General features: G+C 43.1%; 1 protein-coding gene across 1 annotated transcript; it reads right to left on the bottom strand.

Moving 5' to 3' along the window:
- Positions 1 to 47: 47 nt before the first annotated feature.
- LMOD2 (leiomodin 2) lies at positions 48 to 7664 on the bottom strand. Its single transcript, XM_040597082.1, has 3 exons — positions 6805 to 7664; positions 948 to 2279; positions 48 to 616 (listed from the first exon to the last, which is right to left on the bottom strand). Exons 1-3 carry the CDS (start codon positions 7075 to 7077, stop codon positions 590 to 592), a joined length of 1632 nt encoding a protein of 543 aa, XP_040453016.1. The 5' UTR covers positions 7078 to 7664; the 3' UTR covers positions 48 to 589.
- Between the last annotated feature and the right edge of the window lie 8727 nt (positions 7665 to 16391).

Here is a 16391-nt window from a genome sequence, read left to right as displayed (position 1 = left end):
TACAGCTTTACAAACCATTTTTTTCCCATGTCAGTATGAAACATATTCATTAACATATAGGCCCTGGTGCTATCCTCCAAGCAGGCTTGATGGGTACAGCTGAGAAAGATCTCAGGAGGCTTCCCTAATGCTCATGAACTTAATGCAAACATCTGGTAGGCGTTCACTCACAGAAACACAGGACTATGTGTCTGCTTGAAAGCTTCAAACCACATTTATTGTAAATTCATGGAAAAAAGAAGAAACCACAGGTTGGTAAACTATTGCATCTCAGTGTGAAGAAGTTGTCCAGTGATGTGCAATCAGATATTGAAAAGAATATCTAAATAAACAGCAATTTCTCAATAGAAATCTCATTAAATAAAAAAGAAAAAGTATTTCCATATTTACAGATTACAAGGCGAATGTATCCCTAAAGCATTGTTTCATATTTAGTGGGTTTATTTCTTTGAAATAAAATAGAAATGGTTTGAATCTAAGAGTGTACTTTGGAAGCAGCTTGCTGGACACTCTGTGTTGCCACCAGTGAATGGACGAGTAGTGTCCCCTCGACCACTGCAGTGCTCTGCCTCTTCTGTCATCCAGGCTTTCACCGAAGGGCTTCTGGTACCTCCACCTATGAAATGGGGGTGGGGAGGGTGTCCATTACACTTGCTGTACAGTCTAAATGACAAAATTCCTACCAGAGACACACTCCCAAGAGCCCTGTGCTATGCACCACCTCCTGTAACAAGCTTGAACCTGGGAAAGTACCCCACTTTCTGTAAAAATCACCCAAACATAAATCTGTGCTAAGAAAAGCCTAATCAGAGAAAAGCCTCCTCCCAAGTGCTTTCTTATGCTCACATTTCTAAGAATATTTTATTTTATATATATGTACTAAAATTAATTGAGCTTGTGCTATACCTGAGCCACAATCAGTTACTGAAATAGGATCTCTTACTTACCCGCCTTAGTTGCTTTATGCTGCTTGCCCGAATTGCTTCCATAAGGTTGTCATGGAGAGATCTTTGTGGGGTGGAAGGACGGGTGGAGGGTCGTGAACCTTCCTCTGATTTTCTGTCTGAAACTGATTTTAAAGAATCTTTAATTTCTTTCAATATGCTGTTCTCATGTTTTTTGCTTTTTTTGCCTTTTTTCTTTTTCTGTCCATTCTGTAAGGCTTTTTTTGAGCTTTCTTGCTCTTTGATGACTTCAGCTATATTCCTGGTTGGTGCCTTCTTCTCTGGAATAACCGGGGGAGGAGGAGGAGGAGGAGGAGGTGGGGGTGGAGGGGGAGGTGGGGGTACAGGAGGCTGACTTTTCACTGGTGGCACTTTCTTAGGGAGTTTTGGAGAGGACCATGGTGAGCTCTTGGGTGACACATAAGGGGAGGATCGAGGCGTCCCCTTCTGCAAAACTTTTGTCTTTGGATTGATGGCTCCGTCACAACCAGACTCTTGCTGCCGCTGCTCCTGCATACGCTTTTGTCTTTGTTTATCCATATTTCTTGTCAGGATACTTGTCATGGTCATTCTTGGGCCAGCAAGGTCAAAGTGGTATCCAAGCTTGACCAGAGTCGTGTTCTCTTTCAACAGTTTAACTATGTCCATTTCCACCTGGCTGCCCATGATGTGCCTTTGATTGTGGAATCGCAGTTCTGTTAGAACCTTGTTATTCTGCAAAGCTCTCATGATGGCCAGCACTCCTTTGCCTGTGATAAAATTTGACTCGATATTCAGACTAGTTATATGCTGATTTACCTTTAACATACCAGCAATAGCTATTGCAACGTTGTCATCAGCATGCGTGTTAGCCAAGCTGAATGACTTAACCACTGTGTTGTCCCTTAGGGCTTGAGAAAATTGTATAAGCATCTGTGAAGTGATGTTTTCAATGTTGTTCAGATTGACCTCTGTGGTGTCAGGGTCGTTGTTCCTAACTTTTTCCAAAGCATCCTCAATAACTGTTGGATTTCCACAAGGGTGGATGGCACTGCTTTTTAAGCTCAGATTGTCGGTGTCTTTTTCATCATGACCATTGAGTAAGTCTTCATTGTCCTTTGCGCTGTTACACTTTTTGCGTCTGATGTGGTCAGAACTCCTGCCATCCTCAGGTCTTTCACCAGCTGCACCATTTTGCTCTTCCTCATCCTCACTCTCATCTTCATCCTCCTCTTCATCTTCTTCTTCTTCTTCATCATCCTCTTCAGTATATGCCTCCTCAGACACTTCGCTATTGCTTTCTGTGAAATACTCTTCTTGAATGTCTTCCGAATTGTCGTCTTCTTGCTCAGAATCCTGAACAGGAATGTAGGTGTGGGTGTTAAACACGATTGCAGTAATGTAGCTACTGCCTTTTTGCACAAAAACAATTATCTTGAAACTATGTAAGTTAATGTTGAAAGCTAAAACTAAATCCCCAGAAACAGTTAGGAGAACAGAAAATGCTTCAGCACCTAACACCTTTTTAACATTACTTATTTCACACTCTTTAGAAGAAAAATGCTGAGCATAAATTGGAACAGTTTTACTGACATCAGTGAATTCTGCCGAGAGAAAATTTGATACAAGACATTGCAACATGGACATACTTCACGGTTTCTATGTGTTAGCATGTCCACAAGGGGATATTATTTGGATCCTTGCCAGAAGAAAAACAAGACTGCAGTTTCAGAATGGACACGTTCTATGAGCAACAAGTATCTTAATTTCATAAGGATGAGATGTCTTTGTCAATGCTCAGGCGTTGCACATGTTAGCACATCTAAAATGGCTAAAGACTACCACGATTTAGAATGCAAATAGTGTCTGCACATGTAAACATGCATACAGACATGCAAAATAATGCAGAATTACAGGAGTCATCTTGAAAAGACTCTGGATGGGCTATACACACTTAGAAGCTATTTGTGAAGAAAATATTCAGGTACATTCCCACAGGTAACAATTAATCACATGACAATAATCCCTGAATTTCTCCATGTTTGCCAAGAGCGAAGACTGTGCTCACTGACAGCTGTCATAGGGCAGCTGCCATACTGTAACTTGTTATAATTAATTGCCTACAGAGTAAACTGATTGTTTTTCTAAACCCCAAAGTTATTTTAGTGTGTCTGGTGGGCACCAAGAAAGCAAATTTAGAACCACTTCTGAAAGCTCTGCCTGGCGCCCTTAGCAGTCACGGTGGCAGAGACAATTCTCTGCGCAGGAGTGGCAAAAGGTCTGCACCCCAGGAAAGCCCACTTCCACCTGGAGGACTCCAGAAGCACGGCAGTGTTGTATGGGCCCCGACTGAACCTATATGCTATGACCAACCTTAAACCTCTTGCCCAAAAATATGTCCTGTTTTGTCTACTGGACAAGCCATAGGGTATGCCTTTTTATTTACATTTGCAAATGTTTATAAAATTTTGGATGAATTATAATTGGTCTGTATGCACGACTTTAGCAACATTCATATTTTAGTCTTGTCCTGTTTTCAGCTGGGATAGAGTTAATTTTCTTAGTAGCTGGTGCGGGGCTGTGGTTTGGATTTGGTGTGAGAACCATGTTGATAGCACACTGATGGTTTTAGCGTGTGTTTTAGGTAATGTTTATACCAAGTCAAGGACTTTCCAGTTTCTTGGGCCCTGCCAGCAAGAGGGCTGGAGGGTCACGGGAAACTGGGAGGGACACAGCCAGGGCAGGTGACCCAAACTGGCCAAAGAGGTATTCCATACCATATGATGGCAAGCTGAGTATATAAACTGGGGGAAGAAGAAGGAAGGGGGGGACATCTGGCACTATGGCGTTTGTCTTCCCGAGTAACTGTTACATGTGATGGAGCCCGGCTGTCCTGGGGATGGCCGAACACCTGCCTGCCCGTGGGAAGTGGGGATGAATTCCTTGCTTTGCTTTGCTTTGCTTGCGTGCGCAGCTTTTGCTTTACATATTACATTGTTCTTCTCTCAACCCCTGAGTTTCACATTCCTTTCTGATTGTCCTCCTCATCCCTCTGGGTGAGAGGGAGTAAGCAAGCAGCTGTGTAGTGCTTGGTTGCCGGCTGGCCGGGGTTAAAGCACGACAAGTCTCTGTAAAATACTAGAGGGTATTTTACAAAGTAAGTACAGTCTGCAGAGACACAGTGATTCTGTTTTGTGCTTCTGGAAAACGAAAGTGCTGTTAACATGACAGGCCATTTTTAGAAAACTTGTGCAGTTTTAGGTTTGCTTAATTATCCAGCTCTAAAAATGCAGGGAAATGTTAAAATAATAGTAATGACAGATTGCATGGTATTGTTTCCCAATCCTAAACAGATTTCTGCGTTGTGACACATGCACAACAGACAGTAATGGTAATGTTTTCAGAAGCGTGACTCTAATGAAACAGGACCTCAAGCTGTTCCAGCCTGTCGTTCCTGAGCTTGCAGCACCTGCAGGTCTTGCAGGGTCTGGCCCTATTGACCTGCACGTGGAGGTCTTGCAGGGTCTGGCCCCATTGCTTCTCCTGTGGATCAGGTGCAGGAAGGCCCTCACACTGAGAGATGCTGTGCTACATACAGAAACAGCGCTGTGTTTAAGCCAGGTTTATTATAGGACTAAGATTCATATCCATAGTTTCTATACATATATTCAGACTTATAAAAGCTGAAAACACCAGGCATCCAGGAACCCATCTTCATGGCTACGCTTTTATCTGCCCAGGAATACATATTACAGCCTTCCACACAGCTGCAGATGAGCAGAAGTTGGTGCATCTAAATGGACTGCTAATATGCTTGATGACGCTAGATCAACAAAAAAAAAAAACACTTGACATTTTTCTGAGGGGCATTTCTGGGGTCAAAGAGGGAATTTAGTTTCCTGTCACATTACATCATATGGTGTCACCACAATCTGCCCAGTAAGGTTGAAATCGAGTACTCTTCTCTTTGCAGATCCATAGAGGCATCGTTCAGTACAGGACTGCTGCAGGCAGCCTGCAAGGCTTCATCTTACTTTGTAGTACTAACTCGATGAAAAGTTAGGATAAAATAGTCAATGCAGAGAGGTAAATATTGCTGAAGGGCAAGTCACTCACCCTAAAAGGCTATCTGCAGGATGTTTGCCTTCTGGAGGGGCTGATCTCTCACCTCTAACTATAGAAGGAGCACAAATAACCATCTTAGATAAGGTGTCTAACTTTCAGAGCATTGAGGGGAAGAAGAAAACTGCTCTCAAGAAACTCAGAATGAGCTTTCTTGCTGCCTTCAGTGGAGTCAGACTTTGTGCCTTCTACACCAGCATGTAAACATTTTCATATTTACTCACACATTTAGCAAATTTCTTCTCAGATCAAAAAGTATAGAGGCTTTTGCTAGCACCGGCTAGTTTAGCCAGTACCCATCGTTAATGCTGTATAGACATGGAAAGAGCAAAAAAAGAATCCTGCCACTATGTAAGACACTGAAGTAGACCTGTTCAGAAGGTTTTTTGCAACTGTCCAGGTTTCGAGTTCCAGGCTCAGCTGGAAATAAACATTAATCTTGCCATTGCCTCCCTGTGATTTGAAGAACAGGGACTGAAGTCAATGTCTGCAAGCTGATACTAATGGTCTGATGACAGCTAGTGGTCTCCGCACTTGCCTGCAAAGACAGTACACTACCATCCAGGAGCAGGAGAGAACACTTATGTGTAAAGAAATCCTGGATATTATTATTGTAGGCTAATTTAATCCAGGTGATTTATCTCTAGGATAATATTTTATCTAATGTACAAACTGCAATTATTTCCTTGCAAATGAACTGAGGTCCTGAATCAAGGCTGTTAGAAGTTCTCTGCCCAGTTTTGCTGTCTTTACCTTTGTTGTATTATTTTCTACTTAAACATGGGAAAAGGTGTCCTTATAAACAGAGTCAGAGCTTGGCACGAAGCAGTGCTTAAACATAAAAAAGCTACTCACTTCCCCAAATCCCCACTTCGCTTTGAAATGACATGGAGCCAATGTGAAAACAGAAGTTGCTTTTCGATAGACCTCAGTTTCACAGATTCTTCTAGCACGGGCCCGGGGGATGCCGACAGGGATGTTAGGTTAGACTGAGAGTGCTCATCGCCTGATAGGACTGAGCCCTTCACTCCTACCCAGCTATACTGTTCATTTGCAGTTTGGGGACTGGCTTTTATTATTAATATTTTTATTCTGGGGGGTGACTTGCCTAACAAGCAGTATTGGTTGTTTTTTGGGGGAATACCGATAAAATGGTTTAGCAGATGACTCTGCCCCAGGCCATTTTTTAAGTAACTTCCAGCTATCCTCTGACAACAGTTGCCAGAAGACTCCTGAGCTGTGCCAAGGATCCGCAGCAGGAACAAAGCAACATTAGCTGCTGACTGCAGTGCAGCTTCCTTCCAGCGAGCATGAAGCCTGGCGGCCACTTACTTGACTTCTGACATAAGATGTATTCAAAACTGTCTTCCTGACATGCTTCTCAGCAGTCAATACCGATTTTTTGTAGGAAAGGAAAAAGCAATTTTTTTAGCTTTTAAACAAAATCAAATGTTACCCAAAAGCCCACATCGCTACCTGGCAATAATTTCCAACATGCCCTTTAAATTCTTCCTATTTTAATCACTAGTGATAAGTTTTTAGAGAACTTTCTTCTGTTCTCAACAGAGCATTTAGGGAACCTTCAGATGAGCAAAAACTCTCTGAGCTGATAGGCAGTGCTTTAGCAGGCACAAAAGTGTGGCTAGCAGTGCTCTTAAAAATAGTACAAGAGACTGAAAGAAAATGGAACAGTGAGACCATGGCAGGGAAGAACAAACCCAAATATTTCCAGGAAACAGCAAGTGCCTCAGTGTCTTACCTTGTCACACGCACCCAGTCTCTCTTTTTCTAAGAGTTTCCTGGTCTCCCTCTCCCAATAGGCCATCAGTGCTTCTCTGCTGAAAGTCCCTGTCGGTGTTTTCTCCGTCAGGCTCTTCTGCCGTTGTCCCACTGGAAGGTTACGGTCGGGCTCTATGTCCTCCAGCTCCCGCTCCAGCTCCTTCAGCTCCTCTTCAGTGAGAGAAGCGAGGAGCTCATCTTCATCAATGTCCTCATATTTACTGAGCTCTCTTCTGTAGCCAAAGGTAGACATGGTCCTGCTTGGTCAGGCTGGTACAAAGCTGAAGTGACCAGGCATTCAAGAAGGCTGAAGCAAGCAAGCTGTGTCTCGTTTGGTCAGCAACTGTTTCCCTGCGTAGCAGAGGCACCCTTTTAAGAGTAATCATCGGGGGCTTACGACAATGCACGAAGGGATGAAAGCATGCTCCGTTTTAAGCATCAGACGTCAGCTAGACATCTGAACAGCAAGAATGTCCCAACACTAGTGTTTGCAGGTCCCTTAAAGAGGGGGATTATTGACACACTGGCCGTGGCCATATTTAGAGCAGGCGGCTAGCAGGAGAATACCAGCCTCGCAGAGGGGAGGGCAGCAGCAAGTAAAACCCCGGGCACATTTACACCGACTGTGTGTCCAAACTGCAGTGGAGAAAGAACAATGAAAATCCATTTAATCCTGAGCTGCCACAGGGGCTGGAAATAAAACACCCTTGCTGCTGCTCAGCAGACTTCCTCTCATTTTCACGGTTTTCTAGTGGAACCACGCTGTTATTTTTCCAAGGTGTTTGCAGCCTGAGGGAAAGAGGTCGGCATGCCAGCACCTGTGGGGAGCAGCACGCCCGCAATGTCATGCCTTGCCTATAACAAATCACATAACTGGATTATTTATTAATTCCCCTGGTTTTTTTGAGGATGATCAGAGGGAGAATCATCTTGACATGTCCATTTGGAGTTCCTGTGATTTTTTTTTTTTTTTTTTTTTTTTTTTCACGTGGAGAATTGTGCTTCGCTGAAGGAGTGAGCAGGGACCCCAGAGGTTTAGGGGCAGCTGGCCCTGGGTGGGCAGACCCCAACTCTGTCTCCATCACTTGACAGCCCCTAGCAAATGAAGGCCCCTAGTGGCTATTTTAATTGATGCTTATCGCTTGCTGTAGCTGACTGGTGTGCAGCTGGAGAGTGCCCTTCAATTCTTGATTTTAAGTGTATATCTACATTACCATGTCCACTAATAAATGATCTATTATTCCGATATTCTTATTATTTTTATAGACATGTCTCTTCCAATGTAAGAAAATACAGAATGAAAGCTTGAACTTCACATTGTCTTTTTCTTTTCTCTATTAGCAGTGAATGATGGTAAACTACCTTTGTTTTCTGAAACATGCAGGCCAGCAATATCTGCAGACTTGGGGGGGGGCGGTGGTGGTGCGGGGAGACGGAGAGAGAGAGAAGGTTGGTTTTGGTACAGGGAAGTAGGAGCACATCTATAATACTACAAATCAACCTTATTAAATGATAACACACAGGTTTATTTTTAGATAGTCAAGACAGTATGTAATGGAAATAGAAATGAAAATAATTTGAAGTACTGTTCTTGTCCAACATCATCTCTTTTAGGTTAGTATGGATTGGACACGAGAACTGATGTATGATTTTTAGCCAAATAGCTCATTTAGTTTTATTATTAAGCATATTGCTTTACTGGCAACGGAGAGAGGAGATCGAGCATGATTTTCATAAACAGAAATTACACTTTTCCTTTGATCATTTTTCTATATGAATTTCATGCAGTTTAGCTGGCTCAAGAAATGGAATGAAAGTTTACAATTTTAGTCTTCCCTAATACACAAAATACATTAATAAAGCAGACTAAAGAATAATGTGCATCTTAAAATAAAATAAATATTTTCAGGTCATTTACATTGACCAAATATTTGCATAAACTAAAGAGGAGGAAGATGCAAAACAGTTTGGCTTATGGACCTAAGAGTGTTACTTTCATGGTATAAGATACTATGATGGATTACCTGTGACTAGACAAGTCAGTGGGTCAGTAGAAGTTCTGCTCACTCTTTGAGCTGCACTTGCAGAAATGATGCTTAGGCCAAATTACATACAATGTGAAACAGCAGGAAAAAATAATAAATACCTTTTTTCTTTTAACTTTGCATTGTGAATGCTGACATTGGCATTAATTAAATGAATAGATCAGAAATCCAAGCAATTTTATTTCTTCATTATGTCTAGGACAATGGTTTACTTCGTTATCATTCGAGTTACCAGAGAAGCAGCACAATGAAATTATCTTTCTTGGGTGCACTGTTGCAGACAATGTTTTGTTGCAAACATTTTTAGATGGACTTGGTCAGAAAATTTGCACTGAACAGATTTTCTGTTGGAAAACGCTGATGGAAACTGAAATGCTTTTAGAAATGTGCTACATATTATTAGTACAACGTTGACATGTGCAACATAGATATGTACAATATTAAAAGCAAAACCATGCTATTAAAAATTAAATCTATTCAAGTATACTATTTCCCAGAAAATTCTGAGCTTTCTGCTTTTCTTTTTCTCCTCAGACACCACAAAATATCTCTGAATCTTCCTGGGCTGAGTCCATAATAAAAAGTACAAACATACAGATTCCTGAATTGTCTATTTAAAGTTTTCTATGTATAATCCAAATTTTTCAAACTCAAAGGAACTTCAAAAAGCAACATGCATTACTCACTTCTAAAATAATATTCCAAAGGAAGATTTAGTTCAGTCGTTGGCAGCAACATGATTACCTTCAATGCTATTCCTTGCTGAGGCATGATACAGCACTGGGTCAGTGGTGATGTTTTTCTATATATAAAACGTCAGTGATGTCCATTCTAACCATGAGATGAGAGAATTTAAAGATGTTACTAAAGATGGACAAGGTATTTTACTCTAAATGTTTCCCCTGAAGCAGGGGGGAAATTGGCACAGTTAGGTGAGGTTATGGGAAACTGGGGTCCTTTCCTGATCCTGTACATGTCAATCACGGTGATTTAGGACCCATTTTTATAGGGAGATGGCCGGGGTGAAGACCCATGAATACTCTCTAGAACAATTTAAATGAAATTAGTAAGGTTGTAGCACATGGCAAATTACACACACAAAAAGGATGTCAAAACTGTAAAGCTAAGTACTCACAAGTCAGAAAGTATGCGTATTTTTCCTTGCCTGTTCATAAGCAGTGAAACACAGTCCTTAATTCCATAATTCTGTAATCATATACTTTGGTCTTAGATCCACGAGTCCCCAGGACCTTGCTCAGTGTACAGGAGAGATCATGCACATTCAGTAAATGGCCTTTCAGCATTTTGTTTTGCCCCTGTTCTTCAGCATATCAAGACTCCCAGCGGCTTTATTTGTCCAGCAGCCCTTTCAGAAGACACGAAGGTATTACCACCTTTGTGAGGAGAAAGAATAGAGGCACAGAGACCTTATGATTGAAAGCATCCACTAATTTGGAGATTAGGATTCCTTTTAAGGGGGTATTTTGCATTATGCAGCACTTCATCTGGTCAGGGCTCAGTTCTCGTGGGCACCAGCCACTGCTGAAGCTGCCCACCATTCCAACAGTTCAGATCACAGGTTCCAACTTCCAAGAGGAACTCGGCTGTAAAGACAGGAGTGATTGTGTTTTCTTGCTGTTAGCATTCCTGTCTGAAACCTTTTGTTCTTGTTCCACAGTCCCATTTCTCAGGCACTACACATGTTTGGATTTCTGCAAAAAAACAAGTAAAACAACAGCAGTTTGAGCATCCTGTTGTACGTCCCAGGCTACATGCCCCATCACACCATTATAAACAGTTCAGGAAGACACCTTGAGCCAGTGAAGTGGCACAGGCAACTTGCTTCTACCCAGAAGGCAGAAGAGCAGAGCGTGAACCATACGTAGTACACTTGAGGGAAGGTTTACACTGGCTGCATTGACTGCTGTTTAGGATGAATCCTCTGAAGTGCTTTGCCACCTTCTAAGAGAAAGCTCAAAATGACCTCCCTAACACCCTGATGAAACCTGGTATGCAGGGAATAAACCGTGTCATGTATAGGTCATGAAAACTCATCACTCAATCAACAGAATTATTAAAAGGTTTTTTCCCTTCAGGACCTGGGCCAAGGGGAAAGAAAATGAGAACTGGGAGCACCGGTTTTATTGGAGCAGGGTTCACTGCCATTGCAGACACTTGGCACCCAGGCCCCCAGCTTCAAGTGGGACGGAGTCCACTCGGTGGCTGCCAGATTGCAGACAAGATTTTCAGTTTTGCCTAGCCCAGGTATTCTATTTTCTCAGTTTTAAAAGAGGAAACCCTTCTAAGTGCATATATGTCCTTTTTTGCTTTCCAAGCAATTAACTATTTCAAGTAGCAGCCTGGGAAACATTGCTCTGCTGCTCAGGTTGCCACACTTTGGGCAGGTTGGCCCTGCTGCTGAAGGGACACGAGCAACACTTGACAGGCATACTCACCCCCAGGCACAGCAATGCCCACAGGTTAAATTTTACTTCCACTCTGGTGAGTGCAGGGAAAGCTACAGGCAAGGAAGGAGAGGGCTGCACAACCTTGTCTTCAGGCAAGCAAAGAGAGGGCTGCACAACCTTGTCTTCAGGCACGGGACATGGCTGGCCCCAGGACTGTGGCTATTTCAGTCCCAGCTCCTGAGGACAGCCTGTCAGGCAGATGCATTGGCTCGTACCGAGCTGCAGGCCCACGCTGCAGGAACAGGTCCAATTGCCATAGAGCACATTAAAAACAATGCACCACAGCACGTCTGGGCTTCCCCCATCTCTCCCACTGCCCTTCTGCCTGCCGTGCTCGCTCCCGCCGCCCCCACCGCTTCTGCACCCCTCATTCCTCAGCCGGCTCCTTGCCTCCTGCTGTCCCCTCACACAGACCCGGAGGCGCCAGCCCCTGAGCTCTCCCGCCTTCCCCTTTCCTGCCTCCTGGCTGCTGCTCGGCCTTGTCCACCCCTACCCTGCAGGCCCCCCTCGCCTGCCCTTCCTGCACAGGCCCTCGACGTCCTCACCACCTCCACGGCCTGCTCGCGGACCTCCCCGTCCTCCCCTCCTCGCACATCCCCGTCGCCTGCCTTCCTCCCCCCACCTCTCTCAGCCGAGAGGTATCTCTATCTATCTATGCATGTGTGTGCGCCTCGGCTTCTGTATGCCGCTTGTACAGGCCCGGGTTGAACGCAGAGTCCAAACCAGCCCGGAGAGACAAAGGGTCAGGAACCTGGCAGCTGGGCAGGACGGCGAGGCAGACTGATGGCACAAGCTGTGGCCCTTTTCCTTTCCCCCGGGACACCAGCGTAACTTGTGAAAATTGTGCACACCATACTGTTCCTGAAAAGGATGTGTCATCACCTACATTTAACAGTGGTATCAGCAGAGCAAACGGGATAAAGCATGCACTGAAGGCATTCAAAGGAACAATTTTCCGGCTGCTTTTCTCTGTGCCAGATGATTCTGTTGTCCAGTCCATCTCTCCTGGTGATGCTGTAAACAGGGAGTCACACGGGAGAAAAAGATCTTTCCCTTGTTCCATGCTGGGGAAACAAAAGTTGGAGTACGTTTAAAGATGACCTTGATCCAAAATCAGTCTCTGCTTGGGAATCGCACTCAGCATCCTAACTCAAAGACGGATTTTTCCCACCGACCCCCTGTAGCACACCCCAGGCTGCTGGGAGGGCAGATTCCAGGTCCAGATCGTAGCTTAACAACTCCGTCCCACCACAAACAGTGATCAGCTTTCACTCAAAAACATGTGCATGTGGGCTGCCTTACTGCTCAGATTAGTTTTGAAAACAGCATTCCCAACAGCTGTTGGGGACATAACCAGAGGTCTACACATAACACTACATACCAACAAGCCATGGGGCAAACACTCATCTAACGTGTTTTGGTGGCAGAGACGTTTGGGTTGCCTTACTTATCAAGAAGACAGAAAAGTCATAGCGAGTGAAGAAGTGAATGGGCTGTGATAGTGCTGGTGACAAGACAAGCATAAGGATGCATCTTGGAAGGGGAGTCAAGAGACTGACCTGGCTGCCAGGAAGCACCAGGGGAAAAAATATCAGCTGGGTGCAAATAACATTTCTGGAATACTGAATTCCTCAAGCTTTGATTAAAAGAATGAAAACTCACTGCTCACATTGCACAGGCACCTGGTGTCCTTTGTACACAGATCCTGAATGTCTCTGATTATATAAAGAGGCGTGCAGCTGGGTGCCAAAGGTGCAGTAGACTTGGGATTTATTGCCCCTTTTGCCTACACAGATCACACTGAAATGGGGAAGGCAAGGGGGACAAATAAATTTTACTGAATAAACAACATTCCCATTCCCAGTTTTCTTCCCTTCCTACACAACCAATACTTTTTAATCATCTTGTGTCAGTACAATGTCATGTTCTGTAATAACAGTGCGAGATGAACCTGCTTATCTTTGACAGCACAAACTATTCCTGCCAGGGTTTTGCTCAAAGCAAGTGCTTCTCTGCATCTCTGCAGACTGGCCATTTCCTTGCTGCCAGCTTCTGCCACACCAAAAAGATAAACTGCTTTGTACACAATGATGATCTTAATGCTCTTGCTTTCATGTAACTGCTCTTATCCCTCAGGAAGAATCTCCACATGCTTTACAAACATTGCCAACAGATTTGCAAACTATATATAGAAATCATTTCACTTGCTACTGATGTACAGACATAGGGTGACCACAGCAGCTGTTTGGAATTGCATCGCGGTATTGCTCAACAGGTTTGGACAGGAAGTAGAGGCCACTGTATTGCAAAGAAAGCAGCAGAGGAACTGCTGCATGTACAAAAAATGTGGGGTTTGGAAGTGCGGTTTGAATGGGATGCTCTTCAGGCATCTGCAGTTAGCCTGTTCTTTCCCACAAAAGCATGATAAAAGACGTAACATCTGCCAATGTAAGCATTATATTATTTGTAGGGGTATTTGCAAATGCACCATAATTTGCATGTCCAGGTCAAGTAGTTATTGAATGATAAGTGATTATAAAAACTCCATGGATTTGATCCTTTGTTAATGCCTTAGTCCCAGATGGTTCTCCAGTGTAGCTTAGCCAAACCTACAGTTTGTCATTCAGATTAAAAAAATTGCTCTATTTCTTTATACACCAAGAGCAATACAGGTATTTACTTCTATATTTAGCATTTCCTTGGGTTTTGTAAATTTTAAGTGTGTGTTTATTAAGATTTTTTTAAAAAAGTGGATCCCAGCAATATAAACAAGTGATGTAATTCATAGGGAATTAAATAAAAGTAGCAGTAGTAACTAAATTCTCTCCTTTATTGTCTTTATTTATGTCTATTCTTTAAACAGTCCATATCAATGGTGATAGGTGTTCTGGGAACCATATCTACCATGTGCAGAATAGGCAGACAAAAGGCAGTGGTTTTGCCCAATAAAATGTAGAGATTTCTACTGAAAATGTGAATTTTGAAAATTAAATTTAAATATCTTGCATGTCACCAGAGCTACACTGTCTATCAGTCTTATGACTACTAACAATTTACTAATATTTTACAGCTTTTCAGGAGAACCACAAAACACAGGTTCCTCAGGGAATATTTCTCCTGAACTAAGTATTTCTTTTGCTGGTGCGGGTGAGACTTAAGGGAGCACTTCAGAGAGAAAAATCTTCCCATTGCAATATATACCTTTAAAAATGTATACAGTAATTTGGTGCACTTACCCATGTACTTCTTTCTGATTTATCTAGCATTTGTCCTGGTAAAGAATCAAGATGGATTTCTTTGAGGACTGTTCCATGCATTTGGAGACAGATAGTGTGTTTTTGAATCAAGGTCATTATCTATAGGGTGCAGAAGAGGAGTATGAAGAAAAGACACCTTGGGGGGCAAGGTGTCATTTTTAACTACTGCAGCCTAAATAATTTCCAAGAGAAAGGTCTGGAAAAGAACAAGGCAGAATAGGGCCATTACGGCTGAAAATCACTTTGGGTGGAATTACCTTTCTTGATACAATTTTCCTGAGCAGATGCCTATCTGTCCAAAGGCTCATAGAAAAGAAAAGTAGGGGGAAGGCTTTTAAAGGACTGATTTAGCAGGTAGACCAGACGGTGGCAAGAGCACACCAGGAGGCAAAGCTGGTTACACCTGGTTGATAGCCAGAACAAGGATCTGCACTGCCAGCTCCCAAGATTAGATGGTAGCCAGCGCATGGAAGCTGTAAGGATAGCCCATGCAACATTATGGCCCTTACAGGGAGTAGCTGGTCGTATACAGAACCCACGACTACAGTTCAGTTCTTTAAGAGCTATGGAAACACAGCTACAAAGTCCATCTCTCTCGTGCTGCAAAGATTGACATAACCAATGTTAAATGTCTGGCTCCTTGGCGAGCTCATCAGTCTGGTGCAGCTGCTTGTGTCAGATTTTATGAGAAACAGAGACCAATTGATACCTCTGCCCTCAAACATTGCCCCCAAACCAACAGAAGTCCCGACCCCAGAGCATGCCTGAATCAATGCCAGGGCATTTAATTACTTCTAGTCAACGTTGCCCATTGGGTGGGCACGCCATGGAATTGGGTTGTGGTGGAACACCCCATGAGTCACACCCAAATAGCAGAGAAAATTAAATCCCAGCATTGCAAGGGTTCAATCACAGTCAAAGCACGGAAAAAAAGGAGTAGTTTTTTCCTACCAATTTCTTCTTCCAGCTGGGGCTGCTGCCTTTGCCTCTTTTTACACAGTCACCAGTCCTGGACCAGTTATGTTTCCTGCTCCCACCACCACGTGCTGAACTCCATAAAAGTAGCATTCAATGCTCTGGCTGCAAAACATAGGGGTCAAAAGACTTGTGTTCAATTCCTAGCTGTGCTGTAAGCATGACAAGGGATAAACAGCTCCCTTTCTGTGTCTATCTCAGCTTATATTCCATGTAAAACAAACTCTTGCCCCTCCTATCTCCATTCAGTTCACAACTGCCTTGAAAGCATTAAAGATGTTTTCTCATAACGTAGTACTTTAGCATCCAGGGAGGGAAAAAAAGTCTTCAATAAATAAAGAACTTCAATGTTGAAGGATAGAAAAGCTTTAAAACAGGATTAGGCCACCTTCAACTACAAAAAGAGCCAAGATGTATTGCTTAAAAGATAAACACAACAATATAATCTTTTTAGCTTGCCTAATGATACTCTCAGGACTAGTTTATGGTATTTTAACCACTTGGGACAATGTTCTGTCCTAGAGCTGAATGTTTTGATGCTGCAGGCAATGTAAGTATTGCCTGAGGCGTGCATGGAGTCCTAAATATAAACTTTGGCCCATGAACTAAAATTACTAATGGAATTTGGCTCTAGCCACAGAGGGGGTTTAAAATCTCCTGTCTAAAGCCCTATTTGATCATGTTCCCTTTGCTGGTTGCAGTATACCATATCAGATATGTGACTACCCAGATTCTTGCGTTGTGGTCACTGTATTCATTAAAATTACTGCTATGTAAGAATTATTAAGGCTGTATTTCTGTTTAGGAATTCCCCCACAGAAA

This window comes from Falco naumanni, chromosome 5, assembly GCF_017639655.2.
Source record: "Falco naumanni isolate bFalNau1 chromosome 5, bFalNau1.pat, whole genome shotgun sequence".
Lineage (NCBI taxonomy): Eukaryota > Metazoa > Chordata > Aves > Falconiformes > Falconidae > Falco > Falco naumanni.
This window is presented reverse-complemented; position numbering and strand designations above follow the sequence as displayed.

Excerpts from the sequence above, each read along its gene's own strand:
- LMOD2 (XM_040597082.1), bottom strand. The coding sequence starts at position 7,077 with ATGTCTACCTTTGGCTACAGAAGAGAGCTCAGTAAATATGAGGACATT. Across the intron at positions 2,280-6,804 it reads GACTGGGTGCGTGTGACAAG|GATTCTGAGCAAGAAGACGA; the intron begins GTAAGACACTGA and ends ATTCCTGTTCAG. Across the intron at positions 617-947 it reads GCATAAAGCAACTAAGGCGG|GTGGAGGTACCAGAAGCCCT; the intron begins GTAAGTAAGAGA and ends CCCATTTCATAG.